Source organism: Lactuca sativa, chromosome 2, assembly GCF_002870075.4.
Source record: "Lactuca sativa cultivar Salinas chromosome 2, Lsat_Salinas_v11, whole genome shotgun sequence".
NCBI lineage: Eukaryota > Viridiplantae > Streptophyta > Magnoliopsida > Asterales > Asteraceae > Lactuca > Lactuca sativa.
Window position 1 is genome coordinate 18,359,233 of NC_056624.2, and position 16,749 is coordinate 18,375,981.

General features: G+C 37.4%; 1 protein-coding gene across 1 annotated transcript; it reads left to right on the plus strand.

Moving 5' to 3' along the window:
* Positions 1–518: 518 nt before the first annotated feature.
* On the plus strand, positions 519–10,200 carry LOC111906941 (protein unc-13 homolog). Its single transcript, XM_042902024.2, has 5 exons — positions 519–674; positions 801–911; positions 996–1,205; positions 1,676–1,771; positions 10,054–10,200. The coding sequence occupies exons 1-5, from the start codon at positions 519–521 to the stop codon at positions 10,198–10,200; spliced, it is 720 nt and encodes a 239-aa protein (XP_042757958.2).
* The last annotated feature ends 6,549 nt before the right edge of the window (positions 10,201–16,749 follow it).

Genomic DNA, 16,749 nt, shown 5'->3' on the forward strand with positions numbered 1-16,749 from the left:
TAGTCCTTCGCATACAGGTATGATTTAGTACAAGCTTACTTTGCATCTCATAATACATCATATGAGTTAAACTCAAATTTCATCCTTAATTCAAGAAATTAGCTATCATTTAGTACTCAGTAGTCTTGAAATCACGTTATTATAGCTTCCATTCATTGCTATACACCATAAATTCGACACATGTACAATCTAAGTTCATATTAACAAGAGTCAAGAGTTTGAGTATCCTCAAAACTGATACAGTTAGAAGTCAACTTCTGGCCTCTTAAATGCATATCCTGATTAGATCCTAAAAAATTAGCCCCTTCATCTTTATTAAATTCTTTTCGAGGTCAACACATGTATGAATCACCCGTACAAGTCAACCAGGAGACTGTAGGTGCAATGCTACCAAAACTTGGTGAGTTTCATCCATCTCTTGTGCATGTGATGGGTATTTACTACTTTTTTTTTAATCATGTTGCATATCATGTTGGATATTTCACGGAGGTATAATGTAAACACATATTTCTGAGGCAATGGACATTAGAACAAGACAAGGGCTACTCAATGCAATGGCTGGAAAAGTGGGGAAAAGAATGGATGCTCTTTTGATTCCTATCGAGTTATTATCCTGTGTTTCTCGAACCGAATTTTCTGACAAAAAAGCTTACATAAGATGGCAAAAGAGACAAGTCAGTCCCTTCTCTCTCTGTTTTGTTTCGTAGCCTTATCGTATTATTCATGGGCTTGTATAAGTAAATTTTCAACTTTAACTAATATTGATGTAAGATGTTTGATCCAATGTTGTGTTAGTTCAGTTGAATATGTTGGAGGAAGGACTTGTGAATCACCCAGTTGTGGGATTTGGAGAATCTGGTCGCAAAGCAAGTGAAATAAGGATTCTATTGGCAAGAATTGAAGAATCTGAGGTTAAAATGAGATCTTTTTAGTTTTTACATATGCTATGCTCTATTGCTCTTACTTTATCATTTTTTAAATTTGTCTTATTTCAGTCATTTGCACCTTCTGTGGGTGAACTTCAACGCATAGAATGTTTGAGATCTCTAAGGGAGATTCCCATTGCACTTGCAGAGAGGCCAGCTCGTGGTGACTTAACTGGTGAAGTATGTCATTGGGCATATGGGTATCATTTGAATGTCAGATTATATGAGAAACTTCTTTCCAGCATTTTTGATGTTCTAGATGAGGGGAAACTAACTGAGGTATGTAAATTTTAAATCCAATGTTAAGCATGATGTTGTTATAAATTGATTAAATTCCCTCCCTCCACCTGTACCGTTACAAACCATGGTAGCATGATTAACATTAAACTTCTAATGTTGTATTTAGTAGTGGAGTTAAATGCAAGGAGTGGCTACATTTTTGGGTAGATTTAACAAGCCTTAAGAAATAAATGGAAGTAGCATATGATGATGATGCATAACTTCTAAAGTCAACGTGGCGTATCTTGGGAATAACAGAGACTATTCATCACACCTGTTATGCATGGGTGTTATTCCGCCAAGTGATAACAAATCATAAATTAGTTTATTATAGTAATTTCAAGAGCTATATAAATATAACATATTTATCTCAGGTTCCATCTTTTTCTACAAATCACCCAATATTTCTACATATAACGATAATACCCCTATATAAATATAACATATTTATGTTTTTTTTCTTCTTATAGAGAACAACTTGGTTGGGAATATTTTACATGTGCATACCTACAGGAATTGCCCTTGGTTATGTTTATGGTGGATGGGTAAATTTGGCAAGAGAACAGGTTGGTTTATGAAATCCTTCATTTATTTTCATGATATTATCCAAACAATTTAATTTCCAATTCCAAAAATTTATTTATTGCTAACTTATTTACAAATTTTTCTTCCTCATTCTCAAGGAATTGGGCCCACACAAGGTTGGAGCACTTATATAGGAAGGTTAATTCATGTAAATTTTAAGTTTTGTTTTATGATTTTTAAGGTTCTGTTCGTTACATTTTTATTTTTGATTTAAATATTGTGTCGGATATGGTGTTTGTTTGGTTTTGGGTTTCGGTTAGGAATTTTGAGCTCGGTAAGTTCGAGCAACATATATGGTGGCCCGAGCAGCATCTATTTCAATATTGATTGTGTGAAAGTCATCTACTAAAGCAAGGTTGGTGTAAGATTTGATGATGCGAACATTGTTCCAAGAACTTTAGTGAGTTATGATGATGTCCCTTAATAGCAACGTAGTATTAGGTTATGTAGTTAGCCATGATTATTTCTATTTGCATTTTAGTGTAATGAATTGTCTTTCTTATTTATTGTATTTTATTATTTATTTTGTATGACATTAACTTTTATGCAATGGATTGTATTTTTTGTATATGGTATTTTATTTTCTATTATGAGACATGAAATGCAAATTTAATTTGAAAATTAGTAAACCTATAAATAATTTTTTTTAAAACAAAAAGAAAAATTACGATACGCAAAATTGTGTGTCATCTTCATTTATGACATGGCCTTTCTTGATAGAGGCTTTAATGATATGCATTGTGTGTCATAAATGCGCGTCGTAAATGCGCGTCGTCTCTCGTTATGACAGGGCCTTCCTTGACGCACATTTGCACGTCGTCTGAGCGTTTTACGACGCGCAATGAGCGTCGTAAAAGGCCTTTTTTCTAGTATTGTCACTTTCATAATACTAAAACAGTTGTTACTCCAAAACATGCTACATGCATGTTCACAAATAATATTTTACATTGATAATTTATTTACAAACGACTGGATACAAACCGACTAAGTTTAAGTTTATTACAAAACTACACAGGATATTGTATATTTTATACATACTAAAACATAAATACAAAAGTAATAGTACAAACTATTTTAATTCTTCCAACAGTATAAAGCTATACCGAATGCTTATTGCCTGCAATATATTAAAACATTGAGAGGGTAAGCGGTGACGCCTAGTGAGCTCAATAATAGATACAATATAACATTATGCCATATATATACTTCAATATGGCAGAAGCAAATAGGAATAAGGAACAACAAAGGCATATATGAATCATGTGACAAACTTTCCATATCGATCAATTACTTGATTCAAATATATACAATCAACCAGACATAACAATTTCCAAACTTGATATATATCAACAAAGCTTCAGCCCAAATGGCACCGAAGACATACAATTTCTGATTAACATTTTGGTAGATTTTAGGCTTATAGCCCTGTCTAACCCTTTGCCAATACCATAGAATAGAAATCATTCTCTTACGGAGACATGTTCTACATGGCCAGAGGCTACATACCAGTACCAACGTGAATCTAAGTCCTTTCACTGATCACATGGTCAAAGGTATTTCTTTGCAATTAAAAATAGCGAATAAAAATAACACGGGAAAATAACCCGGAATAATAACACTGAAAAGCACATAGTACATATAACACGTAACATATAATTGTTCCTATATATTAAACTCACTTTGAAATAACCGGGGGTTAAAATAGTAATTTGGGCAGCACTTCGTTACTATAAATAGCTTTCTTCTATAAAAATCGGGAGCTTTCTTGAAAATCGGGCTCTGCGAAGGTATGGCTTCAAAACCTAAAAGATAAAATTTTCGGGCTTCTCGAGCACTTCGGGGCGTGTTTCGGGTGCTAAAATTGATACCGGGGCTTCGGGGGCTGTCAAAATAGCTAAAATATGGAGTTAGGGGTGAAAAAGGGAAAAATCTCCAAACTATCCGGGAAGCCTCGCAGGCCTCCCTTTTATAGGCCGAGGATGCGAGGGTCGGCCGAGAAGGGTGAGTCAGTGAAGGCAGGTGCCAGCGAGGGAGAGAGACACGCAGCTAATGTGAGGCGTCTTAGAAGGCGTCTTAGACGTCGCCTAAGATGCCTAAAGGCTCGTCAGATGCTTACCAGACCGAAGTTCGGTCCAATCAGTAGGCGACACACGGCTACTGTTCATGCGAGGTGATGTGGCATCTCCGGATAAGAACCTTATGATGGGTTTTGAGCATTATAACACTTCTTAAGTCTACATGCAACCCCAATAACCTTGGATCTATGTTTGTCTAATACCCATGCAAAGTTGATTTCCAAGGTTATGATCCTATGTAGCATACTTGGGGAACAATTTTAACTTGAATAAAAGATAGAACTACATACCTTATTGATGATTTTGATCCTTGAAACCTTGTGACCCTAGCACCCCAAGTGTGATGCCTCAAATGCTTCACACAACAGCAAGAATTATTGAGAACCATCCCGCCAACATTTGCATTGTTAGTGTTAATGTGAGTCAAAACAGCTATCACGGCAGCTGAGACTGCAGCTTTAAAGGTAGCTGCATCAATCTGAAGAGTTGGTGTTTGGTTGATCGATTTATTACTTTTCTTCGGCGATATGATACTATTACACGGAAAGAAAAGGAGTTCGTGAGCTATTATGGTTGAACCTAGATGTATTTTGATCGTTCATGAAAAGAATAGAAGTATGTTCTCGGGGGTTCGACCTACATCCCTATGATGCAGTCCTAGTACAGAGTAGTAGTAAGTTCGTAGAATGCTCTCATGACGTTTTTCGTTAAAACCCGGGGTACCATTGGTTGGTGAATAATAGGATCAAACCTTTGAAAGTGAATTGGGAAGGATCCCAAAGCTAAATTACCCTAGTCCAATAACATGACTAGAGTGGGTTTTGGATAGACTCCAACTATAGTATGATGAAAGTATTGAACAAATAATGACACAGAAGTTAGTCGACTGTCAATATCATTGATATTCATGACGTAATAATTTTGGGAAAAATGACCTTGGAGTGGGTCTTACATCACATCTAGAGTAGAAAAGTTTTGGCCACATAAAGGCCTAACTAAAAGCACTTACAGTACAGGATAGTTTCATAGAAAAATGCCACATAGGAAATATACAGGAATACGATCCCTTAAAACAAAGAAGGAAAGTAAATCATCTCCTACTGGCGATGGTCACCCCTATGGTGAACCCTTAGTTCAGCTAGTTGACGTTCCATATCAAGCAGGTATCTTTCGCACACCCTTTGGCGTACTCGGAGCTTTATGACTTCCGCTCGAGTTTCAGCTAGGGCTTGTAGCAGGGTCTCATGGTCTCTCCCAGATCTCTCATGAGTGTGTTCAAGGAGGTTTGGTGCGGATGGTATGCATTCTTGCATTGGCATTAACCTCTTCGATACGATGGAGAGTCATCCTGCCCTAAATTTCGTTCTGGGCAACTCTACGGATCAGGATTGGTAGAACTCTGTCTGCTGATCTCCCTTTGTTTACATTCTACAAGCTTCGGTCTTCATTAAATGTCATAGGTTGATCTTGATCTTCACTCCATGTTTCCAAGCATTCTACCCAAGGAGGCGTCAGACCATGAAAATTCGGACGAGGGTTAGGATTTGGAATGGGAGCTACTGGTGGTAGATTCTCAACCTTGGGTTCGGACTTATCGTCATCCGAAAGGTTCAGCATGGTGATCATTCAAAAGGATTGGATGATCATTCTTGGGTTCTTCTCCAAACCATCCAGCATTGCCTTCGTTCGGAAGGTATGGGTTGCCGTGGGGATGGAGTCCTACCATGTTATCTACATGAGAATTGGGGTTAGAAGATAATTATTAGATGAACTATCTAGATAATTATTATATGATATTCATTAGTTACATCACTATTTGTAGAGTGCATACCAGATATATGTAATCAAAACAGGATAGGCCTTCGAATAAGTGTCCTTAACTCCAAATTCACAAGGAATTGGGGTAAAGCGAACATTTCACAGATTCTAAGCCTATGACATCCTAGTTACATATAACCTTGGTGTGTCCACTTAGAAACTATCGACTTAGTAATGAAGACCCTTCTTAGTTCTCTAGTAAGTAATTATAGTAACACCAAATAGTAAGTAATTATAGTAACACCAAATACTCCTATAGTATTTAGACTTAGGTTCTGTTATAATGTTCTCATTGTGGTAGTGTTGCTAAGTTTTTAGACTTGTTGCTACATCACAACCATTCTTGGGCATGTGCTAATCACTCCTCGGACCAGCATAGTTGACCAGGCTATAACACTCCCAATACTGACCATACATCCTCGAGCTTACTTGTGATATTCAACAATCGTAATACCTTTGTTTTTGTCATTGTGACACTGATTTTAGTATGAATGCAGGTATGTATACTTGGTTAAATATTTTATTATTTAGAAGTATAAACTCTTGTTCAGAGTATTTTAATCCCATTGTATTTATATTTGGTATATCTTTTATGGGTTGATATACTTAATTCACTATAAACAATGCTCTGATACTAATTTGTCACACCCCAAAACCGAGAACGGCGAAAACGTTTTGGGGCGGAGGACATCATGTAATGTATCACAACAATGCAAAGTAGAAAACAAGCAACAACATCATCCATTGCATTAATAGTATAATTTTAAATACATGTGTTCTTTCATAGTATAAAACAACATAATGAATATTCAACATAAAAGACAATTCTTGACTGCTCCGTCTTCACAAAACCTGGTCGTTGTACCTGTCTATTTGTGACCTGAGAATACAAGTTATTTTGAAAGTGAGTATCAACAATAAAGCTGGTGAATTCATAAATGTTAATGTGTCCTTGATTTGTAAAACTGTAAAGAAAGACTTGTAAATGTTTGAAAACCCTAGAAAATCCCATATTTCCTACTAGTATAAAAGTAGTCTTCTACCAAGACCCGACTGTTTTGAAAGTAGTCTTCTACCAAGACCCAACTGTTTTGAAAGTAGTCTTCTACCCAGACCCAACTGATTTGAAAGTAGTCTTCTACAAAGACCCGACTGTTTTGAAAGTAAGCATCACTGTAAATGTTACGGTTTTTCCTTGTTTAACTATTATTATAAAACTATAGTCTACCTCATCGTTTATACGTATGTATCACAATATAAAGGTAATAAGGAAAATAGTCTATCTACATCAAATATATCCTACCTCGTCGTTCATGTGAATGTGTCACGAAGTAAAGGAAGGAAAATAATATAATAACTAAAATTGTATCCTTTTGCACTAGGATATTCACGGCATGGAAACTCGCTGAAAAGTATAACCGTAGACACCCGTCGATGATCATTTTCCCTACTGTAGCTAACAGCCTTGGGGTGGAATGGTAAGTCCCAAAACGTTTGTAACAGATTCTATGTAAAAGTATCTATTAAACGTAGTTAGGTAAACGTGTTCATGTAAGCGTATTCACGTAAGCGTATCTATGTAAGCGTACTTATGTAAACGTATTCATGTAAACATGTCTATGTAAATGTACCTATGTAAATGTATCTCCTGTAATTGTATGTTTTGTAATTGTATGTAATCATATCTCTTCATATAGTATGTAATGTATTAGTATGGACTCATGAATGAACTGACTATTGTGTGATTCCTTGTACTTGGAATAGTAAGTAGTATATCATAACTATGCCTATTATAGTTACTAGTAATGTACGTGTATAACCGAAGTATGCCTTTGCTACCCAAAGGTACTGAACTAACTAATGGAACTTTTATGTCTATATACGTATACATAATATATAACTAATATTTAGACAACATTCGGATGAATAACCGATACCTAAGGCCGCATCCCAACGAGGAAAAGGAAATAAAGTGAGCTAGTCATCCTAAGTCCATTAAACATTACTTGTATAACTATACATATATAGGCATGCATTTGAAAATATAAAAGTATAAAATATGTTTTGTAAAACCTTTAAAAAGTTTAATAAGTAAGAAATGATGAGTTGATGTCAGTTTGTGAAACGATTTGAAAGTAGTTTGTTTGATGAGAACAATTTTAAGTATAAGGAAACCTTTGTTTGAAACACAATTGTAACAGAGTTTGAAATGAAACATACAGTATGTAAGACAGTTTGATAAAGAGTTTTAAACATGTAAAAATGTTTGAGAAAGCCATTTGAAGTAATCTGTTTGGTAAAACAGCTAAAAGTGTAGTAAATCCATTTGAATGCTAGTTATTAATCACATGTGATTGATGTACTAACTAGCATGATTCAACTTGTATTCCCCCCGTAAAAGCATTTATAAACATTTAAATGTTAATTAAGGGGTATGAACTTACCTGCAGTGAGTGGATTGGATGGAAGTGTCGGACGAGTGCTTGGTGTCATGTGAAGACTTAAACACACACAATGATCCTAATAACATATAAAGACATATGTATATATACAATTAGTGATTATAAAACTAATTAGACAAGTATAAACATCCTAATGTGCGGAAAACACTTTGGTCAAAGTGTTAGGAGGCTATTGGGTTGCACAAAGGAGTATAAGGCTTCGTATTGGAATTTATGGTCCATAGACCATACTTATTGGAGTTTACGGTCCAGGGGAGTTTACTTCTAGCTGTAAACTCTCTAATGGGTCTCCATTTGAGGCTTAAAGGCAAGGTGTCTTAAGTGGTTAAGTGCCCAAGGCATAAACAAGAGCCTAGGTGAGTTTAAGGTCTAAGAATGACCCTAACTTGTGTTTACGGCCTGGGGACCACTTCCCCATTAGTTTACGGCCGTAAACTCATGGTAGGAAGTACCATTTCGTTTCTTGAAGTCCCTAGTTCAATGGTGGTTGGTTCTATGCTAAGTTCTAGTCAATTGGAAGAAGGAAATGGCATCATTGCACCCTTATAGGGAGTTTACGGCCTTAGGAGATCCTTGGCCGTAAACTCTCAATCAACCCCCTTTTCTCGATGATTCTAGGCTCTAAACATGTTAACCCTAGTGTACAATGAGTTAGAACAAGATTACTTACCATCTAGGAGCTTGAATGGTCAGTTTTGCCAAGAACACTAATGTGTGTTCTTGGTGTTCTTGGTGAAACTTGAAGATGTACAAAATGTAATGATTTCATGAATGAAATCACGTAAGATCACTAGATCATGTAAGATATCAACTAGTTAGGACAATAAACTTACGAGTTTTAAAGATCGGGGACGAAGATCAGGATGCTACTTGAGAGGATTTCAGCCCACATATAGGAGGATTTTACGGCCCACATGGAGTTTACGGCCGTAAACTCCGATGTGGTGGCCGTGAACTCCCTTAAGTGTACAAGGCTCAGAACACTCAAACATGCTCGAAATTGGGCTAAATGATAGTACGAATAAGTTTGACTTTCAAAGAAGTGTCAGACTGAACAGGATAGAAAATTTCGGGTTGTCACGGATTGATTGGTGATTGGTGTTTGGGAACATCCTTCACCACTTTCATTAGGATTAGGTCTTGGTCTTTTGGTAAAAAAAACCACTTACTTTCACCTATAAAAACATAACAATTTATCCTAATCAAAAAATAACATGTAAACATAAAACATAGCAATTTAACATATCAAACAATCTATTGAATAAAAATCATAGAAAGTATATCTAATCAAACAATAATTTTTATAATAACATAGCAATTTTACCAAATCATCCAAATATACAATAACTTCATAGAAATTATAACCTATAAACCATAGCAATTTTAAATTTTGCTTACCAATTATAACTATAAATTCGAAAACATAGAAAATAAAAAATACTTACCTGCTTCATTAGGGTTTGGACCTTGGATTGGAGTTGTTTTTCCACTTGGAAGTTGGAAATCAATTTTTGCACTTGGAAATTGTGGATTAGAAGTCAAACTCGAAGAAGAAGATTAGAAGAATGAAATTGATTGACGAATGTGAGCAGGACCGAGGACAAACTCATGAACAGTAGGAAAAAAAATGAGGCTGCAAATGTTTTTTTTTACTTTTGTGATTCAAGGAATTAGACATGGACTCTTGGACCCAATTGGAAATATGGATCACTATTCCTATTTTTTTTTGGCTAATATAAGGTGGATTAAAATAAAAATATGTTTAGGCTATTAATTATTGGGGCTTAATTGATCCAATGTGTTTACATTTTTTTTTGAGGTAATTGCCGTTTTTAGTAGTTGCCGATTTTTTTTACATAGTGGCACAAAAGGTAGAAAAAAAATAAAAAAAAATTCTACTGTCTGCAGGAAAAGCAGGTGTTGCCGGTGCAACCTTGTGCCCCACATGAAATCGGCCACTGTTGGGTTGATTTGTCATCAGAACAAAATGGAGAAGGAGGTGTAGTCAACGGAGGCAGCAACTCCGGTTGTTGTTCTGTCTTTTCCGGTGGATAGGGTGGGACGATAGAGAAGGGCTTCAAGACTTTTAGACCAGGGAATGAGAAGGACCGATCAGATAGTCGAACTAGTAACACTTGAGGGATTTGGACCATCAGCATTCAAAGATTCATTTTGCTTCCAGTTGCCAAAGTGTGGAATATCTGATGAACTAGGATGAGGGCTTAATTTTTCAAGTATGGCACAATTGGTCGCTGTTATTTGGCATTCTAACAAAAATACCCCAATCTCACATATCTTTAATAAAGTAGTTTCAGGAAATAGCCTATATGCATACATTCATTCTGTTGGATTAGTGTCTAAGGTTATAACTATATTTGGTAAGTACTTGACCCAGTTATGCATGGTCCTTTTGGGTTGCCTTCACCATAGCAACTTGACAAGGTGATTTGTTAAGAAAGAAGAGATATTATTAATATATTATGAGAATAATATATTAGCAGAATAATAATGTTATTTGATTAATATAAGTCATATATTAATTGAGAATTAATTTTGTGACTTAAAGAGATTAATTGAATAAAGGGGCATAAACTGTCAAATGTGTGATAGTTGAGTTTTGGGCTATGTATCCTTATGGATATAAGGGTGGACGGATTTTAGGGTTAGGAGACCATAAAATCGTCTAAGCCTCATATCTAGGAGGATCTTGGATTGCTTAGGGCCTAATCTATTCACTTAGGGTTAAAGGTGAAACCCTAGTAGCTCATAGTATAAATAGATCCCTAGGGTGAGGGAAATCGGCACTCATGCAAGGGAAGGAACCCTAGGGCCGATTTCTCACTCTCTCTCTCTCTCTCTCTTAAATCATCTTCTTGCTAGTAGGTGTTTATAAGCCATTAGAGGAGTGACAATTGTGACTCTAAGCTCCAAAAAGAAGAAGTATCATACAAGAAACTCAAGGTATTCTTCTAGATCTGTTTTCATATATTATGAATTGTTTGTTTACACTAGATTTATGAATGAAAGTCTTGGATACATGCATGTTTAATTAGAGAAACCTAGATCCAAGCAATCAGGGTTTGCATGTGCACATAGGAAAGTTCTTATGGCTGAAACCCATCAGTGATATCAGAGATTTGATTGATTTCTATTGAATTGATGCATTTGTTGATTGCTTGTTTCTTAAAAATTTGATTTTTGTGATTCTTCCTGATGAACTCGGCGAGTTCCATTGTGGACTCGGCGAGTAGCTCCAACTCGACGAGTCCATAGTGGGAACTCGGCGAGTTCGAGCGTCAGAATGAGGTAGTTTCGGGATTTCTTGCTGTTTTACTTGAGGATACTTGCCTTAAATGTTTTGGGTCATTAAATTCCGATTTTAATCAAATATACGAGTATATTCTTGACCAAACAAAAGATAATTACCAATTAGTTGAATAATAATTTCCTTATATGATAATAATTGATTATTTAAATTGAACTGGTTAATTGTTTTGCAAGTAATATTAAATAAGATCAAATTAAGATAATCTAATTAGTTGATTTAAATTATTTGCTATTTAATCCTTATGTTTTGAGAAGTTCAAAATTTGTCCTCAAGTTTTGAAATTTGAATTTGTGATTAAAAGTTTAATTTTGAAGAATTTAAATTTCAACCCCTAGAGTTTTACAAGGTTAAAATTCAACCTTATACTATTATATTATTACAAGCATGATGAATATATATATATATATATATATATATATATATATATATATATATATATATATATATATATGTGTGTGTATAATTAAAATGCTAGTCTTACCGTTAGTAGGCCTCATTCATGAAGCCAGTCTATAAGGTGGGTATAAGCTTGCTGCCTATAAAATGGCACTTAATGGGTGTACACTCACACCTACCGCTTGCTTGACGGGTGGAGGGTCGTTAGCCGAACGAGTAGGATAGGGCAACTCTATCCTCATTAAAAAGTATAATGTTAAAATACAAAGTAACGATATGTTTTTTTTTCAAATTCCCAATCTTAGTTACTTTAGGAAAAGTAAATTGGAGCAATCCCATGAAATTACACTTTGCACCCTTACTAAGAAGTTAGTGGAGCGTGTGTGGTTAACCGGCACACTAATTGGTTCTAAGCAAAGGTGGAAAATGGTGATTCTTTGTTTGTCATAGTTCGTTGGAGCGTGTGTGGCTTACCGGCACATCGAATAGGTGATTGTAACAAAGAAGGCACCATGTAGATTTGCATGGTTAGTCACACCCACTTTGTGATCCTCGACATCCCAGTCACAAACTAGAGGGGCATATCGAAATTTAAACATGCCATTGAAAGGTTCAATGAATCTCAAAGAAAAACTAGGAATTCTCAAAACATTTAAAACTTAAGCTTATGTTTTTCAAGGTGAGGGATTAGTGAATCGTCATTCACTTACCTCCAAATTGTTTGCATGTTGGATCACGGCATCCCTTTTTCTAATATGTAAATAATGTTGTTGGGTCCTACCCCTAAATTTCATTTTGGGTGTTAATTAGGGACTTCATTCTAAACAACTTTGTTCCGTTCTATTTGTAGATGTCTAATGCAAACAACACTGCTGCTAGCTCATTCACGCTAATGAGCCTTTGTCAAAAAGTGACCTTCGATGGATCGAACTTTAGCGAATGGATATGATACATTCGCATGATCGCGCGTTACGAGGAAAAAGAGTATGTTCTCGATGAGAAGCTCAAGAATATCAATCCAGAAACTGCTACTCCCGAAGAGATGGTTGTCTTTGAGACACATGAACGTGATGCAACGAAAGTCCATTGCATCATGATAGCAACAGTGAACTCCGAATTCCAAAAGTCCTATGAGGACATGTATCCTTATGAGATGCATCTAGACTTGATGGAGAGATACCACCAAAGTGTGAGGCAAGAGCGCTATGAGATCATAAAAAATATGATCACTGCTAAAATGGGAAGTGGAGAGTCTCTAACTATGCACTTGCAAAAGATGCAAAGGTATGTTGATCGTCTTCGCAAGTTGAATGTCAACTTTGGGGAAGATTTGGCTATCGACATAGTTCTTCACTCCTTGCCCTCATGCTACAACCAATTTAGGATGACCTACCATATGAACAAGGAAGAGATCACCCTAAGAAAACTCCAAGGGCTCCTAAGGACTGCTGAGAGCAACCTCAAGGACAAGTCTGTTGCACCAACTCCCAATCCACCCGCTGCTCCTGTTTTGGCTATTGGGCAGGGAAGGGGCAAGAAGAGGAAGGCTTCTTCTAAGAACCACCACAAGGGAAAGTCCCATGATTGTTCCTCTTCTAGTGGGATCTAGGTTGATCCTGCTAAGCCCAACCCAAACCCAAAGGAGGCAGAGTGCCATCATTGCCACAAAATAGGGCATTGGAAGAAAAGTTGCCTAGAATATCTGCAAGCCATCAAGGATGGAAGATCAAGCCATCTTTCGCAGGTATTTACACAATTAAATCTAATGATTCATCTCATGCTATTTCTTGGGTTCTTGATACAGGGTGTGGTCACCAAACTTGTTCTGATTTGCAGGGACTAGGAACAAATAGGGATGTGGAGCTTGGAAGAATAAATCTAATCATAGGGAACAGAAGATCGTTGCCTGTTACCAAGATTGGAGTGTACTCTTTAGTGCTTAGTAATGGATTGAATTTAGATTTAAATAATTGTTGCTACTCGCCAGATATGGCAAGAAACATCCTTTCTTTTCATGGTTTATTTAGACAAGGATTTAGATATTCGTTTAATAATGAGAATGGTTCAATTTATGCTTATCTAAACGGTGTTTTATATTTTGAAGCAATGCCTTGTAATGGAATTTATGAAACTGTTATGGTTGTAGATAACCTAGGAAATTATGTGTTGTGTATGGATTCTTCCAATAGTATGGATAGATCATCCTTGTGGCATTGTCGTCTTGGACATGTCAACAACAAGCGCATAGCCCAACTCCAAAAGAATGGAGTGTTGGAGTCATTCGACCTTAGGGAAGATGACACGTACGAATCTTGTTTACTTGGAAAGATGACCAAGTCACCCTTCACTGGCACTTGTGAGAGGGGTGAGGGCCCCTTTGATCCACCACAAAGGATGGGAACCGCTTCTATGTGACTTTCACCGATGATTATAGTAGATATGGGTATATTTACTTAATCAAGCACAAGTTAGAAACGTTTGAAAAGTTCAAAGAATTCAAATATGAAGTGGAGAGTCAATTGGGCAGGAAAATCAAGATGCTTCGATCCGATCGAGGAGGAGAGTACCTAAGTCTTGAATTCCACAACTATCTCAAGGAATGCAGAATAGTTTCGCAACTGACGCCACCTAGGACACCGCAGTTGAATGGTGTGGCAGAAAGGTGTAATCGAACCTTGTTAGACAGGTCCATTCTATGATGAGTCGTGCTTCACTACCTATCTCATTTTGGGGGTATGCCTTAGAGACTGCCACCCATATCCTTAATCGAGTCCCTACAAAGAAGGTTGCCAAAACACCTCCCGAGATGTGGACAGGGAAAGCTCCCTCGTTAGCACACATCGAGGTTTGGGGTTATGATGTTTTCGTAAAATGAGAGACTCACAAAAAGCTCGAACCTCGTAGTGAGCGATGTATTTTCATCGGCTACCCGCAGAAATCCTTTGGGTATCTCTTCTATAGACCGAGTGACAATGTTGTCTTCGTTACGAGGAGAGGGATTTTCAGAGAGTGAGAACTGATAAGCCAAGGAGACAGTGGGAGGAAAATCGATCTTGAAGAGATTCAAGAATCGAGCGATGAAGGAACCTCTAACACTGGCAACCCGAGGAGGAAACTCCGGTTGAACCGATTGACCAATCCTTACCTCTTAGACATTCCGAAAGAGTTAGAGTTCAACCCCAGCTGTATGGTTTTCATATTACTACCGAAGGGGACATGTATATTAGTGACAGTACACTAGTAAATCTAGATGAACCTAACAGCTATAAGGAAGCCATGGCAGGCCCGGAGTCTACTAAATGGAATGAGGCAATGGACAGCGAAATTCATTCCATGCATGACAACCAACTTTGGAATTTGGTTGACAATGTGCCCAAACGTAAGATGGTTGAGTGCAAGTGGATCTTCAAGAAAAAGACGGACATGGATGGGAATGTGCACACGTATAAGGCACGATTGGTAGCGAAGGGCTTTACTCAAACTCCCGGAGTTGACTATGATGAGACCTTCTCACTAGTTGCTAAATAAAAATCTATTAGGGTGATGTTAGCTATTGCTGCATATCATGATTATGAGATATGGCAGATGGATGTCAAGACCGCTTTCCTGAATGGGAAGTTGGCTGAGGATGTTTACATTGATCAGCCAGAGGGTTTTGTCGATCCGAAGCATCCCAATAGAGTGTGCAAGCTTGAGAAGTCCATTTATGGACTTAAGCAAGCATCTCGCAGATGGAATCTTTGCTTTGATGAGAAAGTCAAAGAGTTTGGATTTGTACGAAGCGAAGATGAATCGTGTGTATATGTCAAAACCAGTGGGAGTATAGTTAGCTTTCTCGTTTTGTATGTCGATGACATACTGCTCATGGGAAACGACATCCCGAATTTGCAGGAAGTTAAGTCCTTGCTCGGGAAGTGTTTTGCTATGAAGGACCTCGGAGAGGATTCCTATATTTTGGGAATAAGGATAGTGAGAGAGCGAAGTAAGAGACTAATAGGACTTAGTCAAAATACTTACTTAGATAAAGTACAAAAACGTTTTAGTACGGAAAACTCGAAGAAGGGAGAACGACCGATACAAAGTAATGCCAAGTTGAGTAAGACTCAAAGTCCGAGTATTGAAGTCGAGATAGCTGAGATGAGCCGAGTACCCTACGCTTCCGCAGTTGGCTCAATCATGTACGCTATGACTTGTACTCGCCCTGATGTGGCCTTTGCTTTGAGCATGGTCAGTAGATATCAAGGGAACCCTGGCAGAGCTCATTGGATTGCGGTCAAGAATATACTGAAGTACCTTCGGAGGACCAAGGAATGGTTCTTAGTCCTCGGAGGGAGTGATGACTTAAAGGTGCGAGGGTATAGTGACGCAAGCTTCCAGACCGACAGGGACAACTACCATTCGCATTCGGGCTGGGTCTTTACCCTTAATAGAGGAGCAGTAACTTGGAAAAGTTCCAAACAGGAAATCGTAGCTGATTCGACGTCCGAATCAGAGTACATTGCAGCGAGCGGAGCGTCAAAGGAAGCGATGTGGTTGAAGAACTTCATTGGTGATCATGGAGTTATGCCTACCATAAAGGAGCTTATGGAAATTTTCTGTCATAATGAAGGAGCGGTTGCCTTGACCAAGGAACCGAGGGATCATGGTAGATCTCGGCATATCGACATAAAATATCACTTTATTAGACATCGAGTAGAAGAAGGACACCTCGTAGTAAAGAGGGTATCGTCAGAGGATAACCCAGCTGATTCGCTTACAAAGGGACTTAGCAGGGTTAAGTATTTGCAACACGCTAGGAGCATTGGGCTGAAAGACGATATTAGTTTAGATTAGATAGTTTTGGAAACATGTAATAGATAAATGTGATTGACATTTGATGA

Bases quoted from the DNA above. Each gene is read 5' to 3' on its own strand.
- LOC111906941 (XM_042902024.2), top strand. From the start codon at position 519: ATGGACATTAGAACAAGACAAGGGCTACTCAATGCAATGGCTGGAAAA. The intron at 675-800 runs GTCAGTCCCTTC...GTGTTAGTTCAG, and splicing joins TAAGATGGCAAAAGAGACAA to TTGAATATGTTGGAGGAAGG. The intron at 912-995 runs GTTAAAATGAGA...GTCTTATTTCAG, and splicing joins CAAGAATTGAAGAATCTGAG to TCATTTGCACCTTCTGTGGG.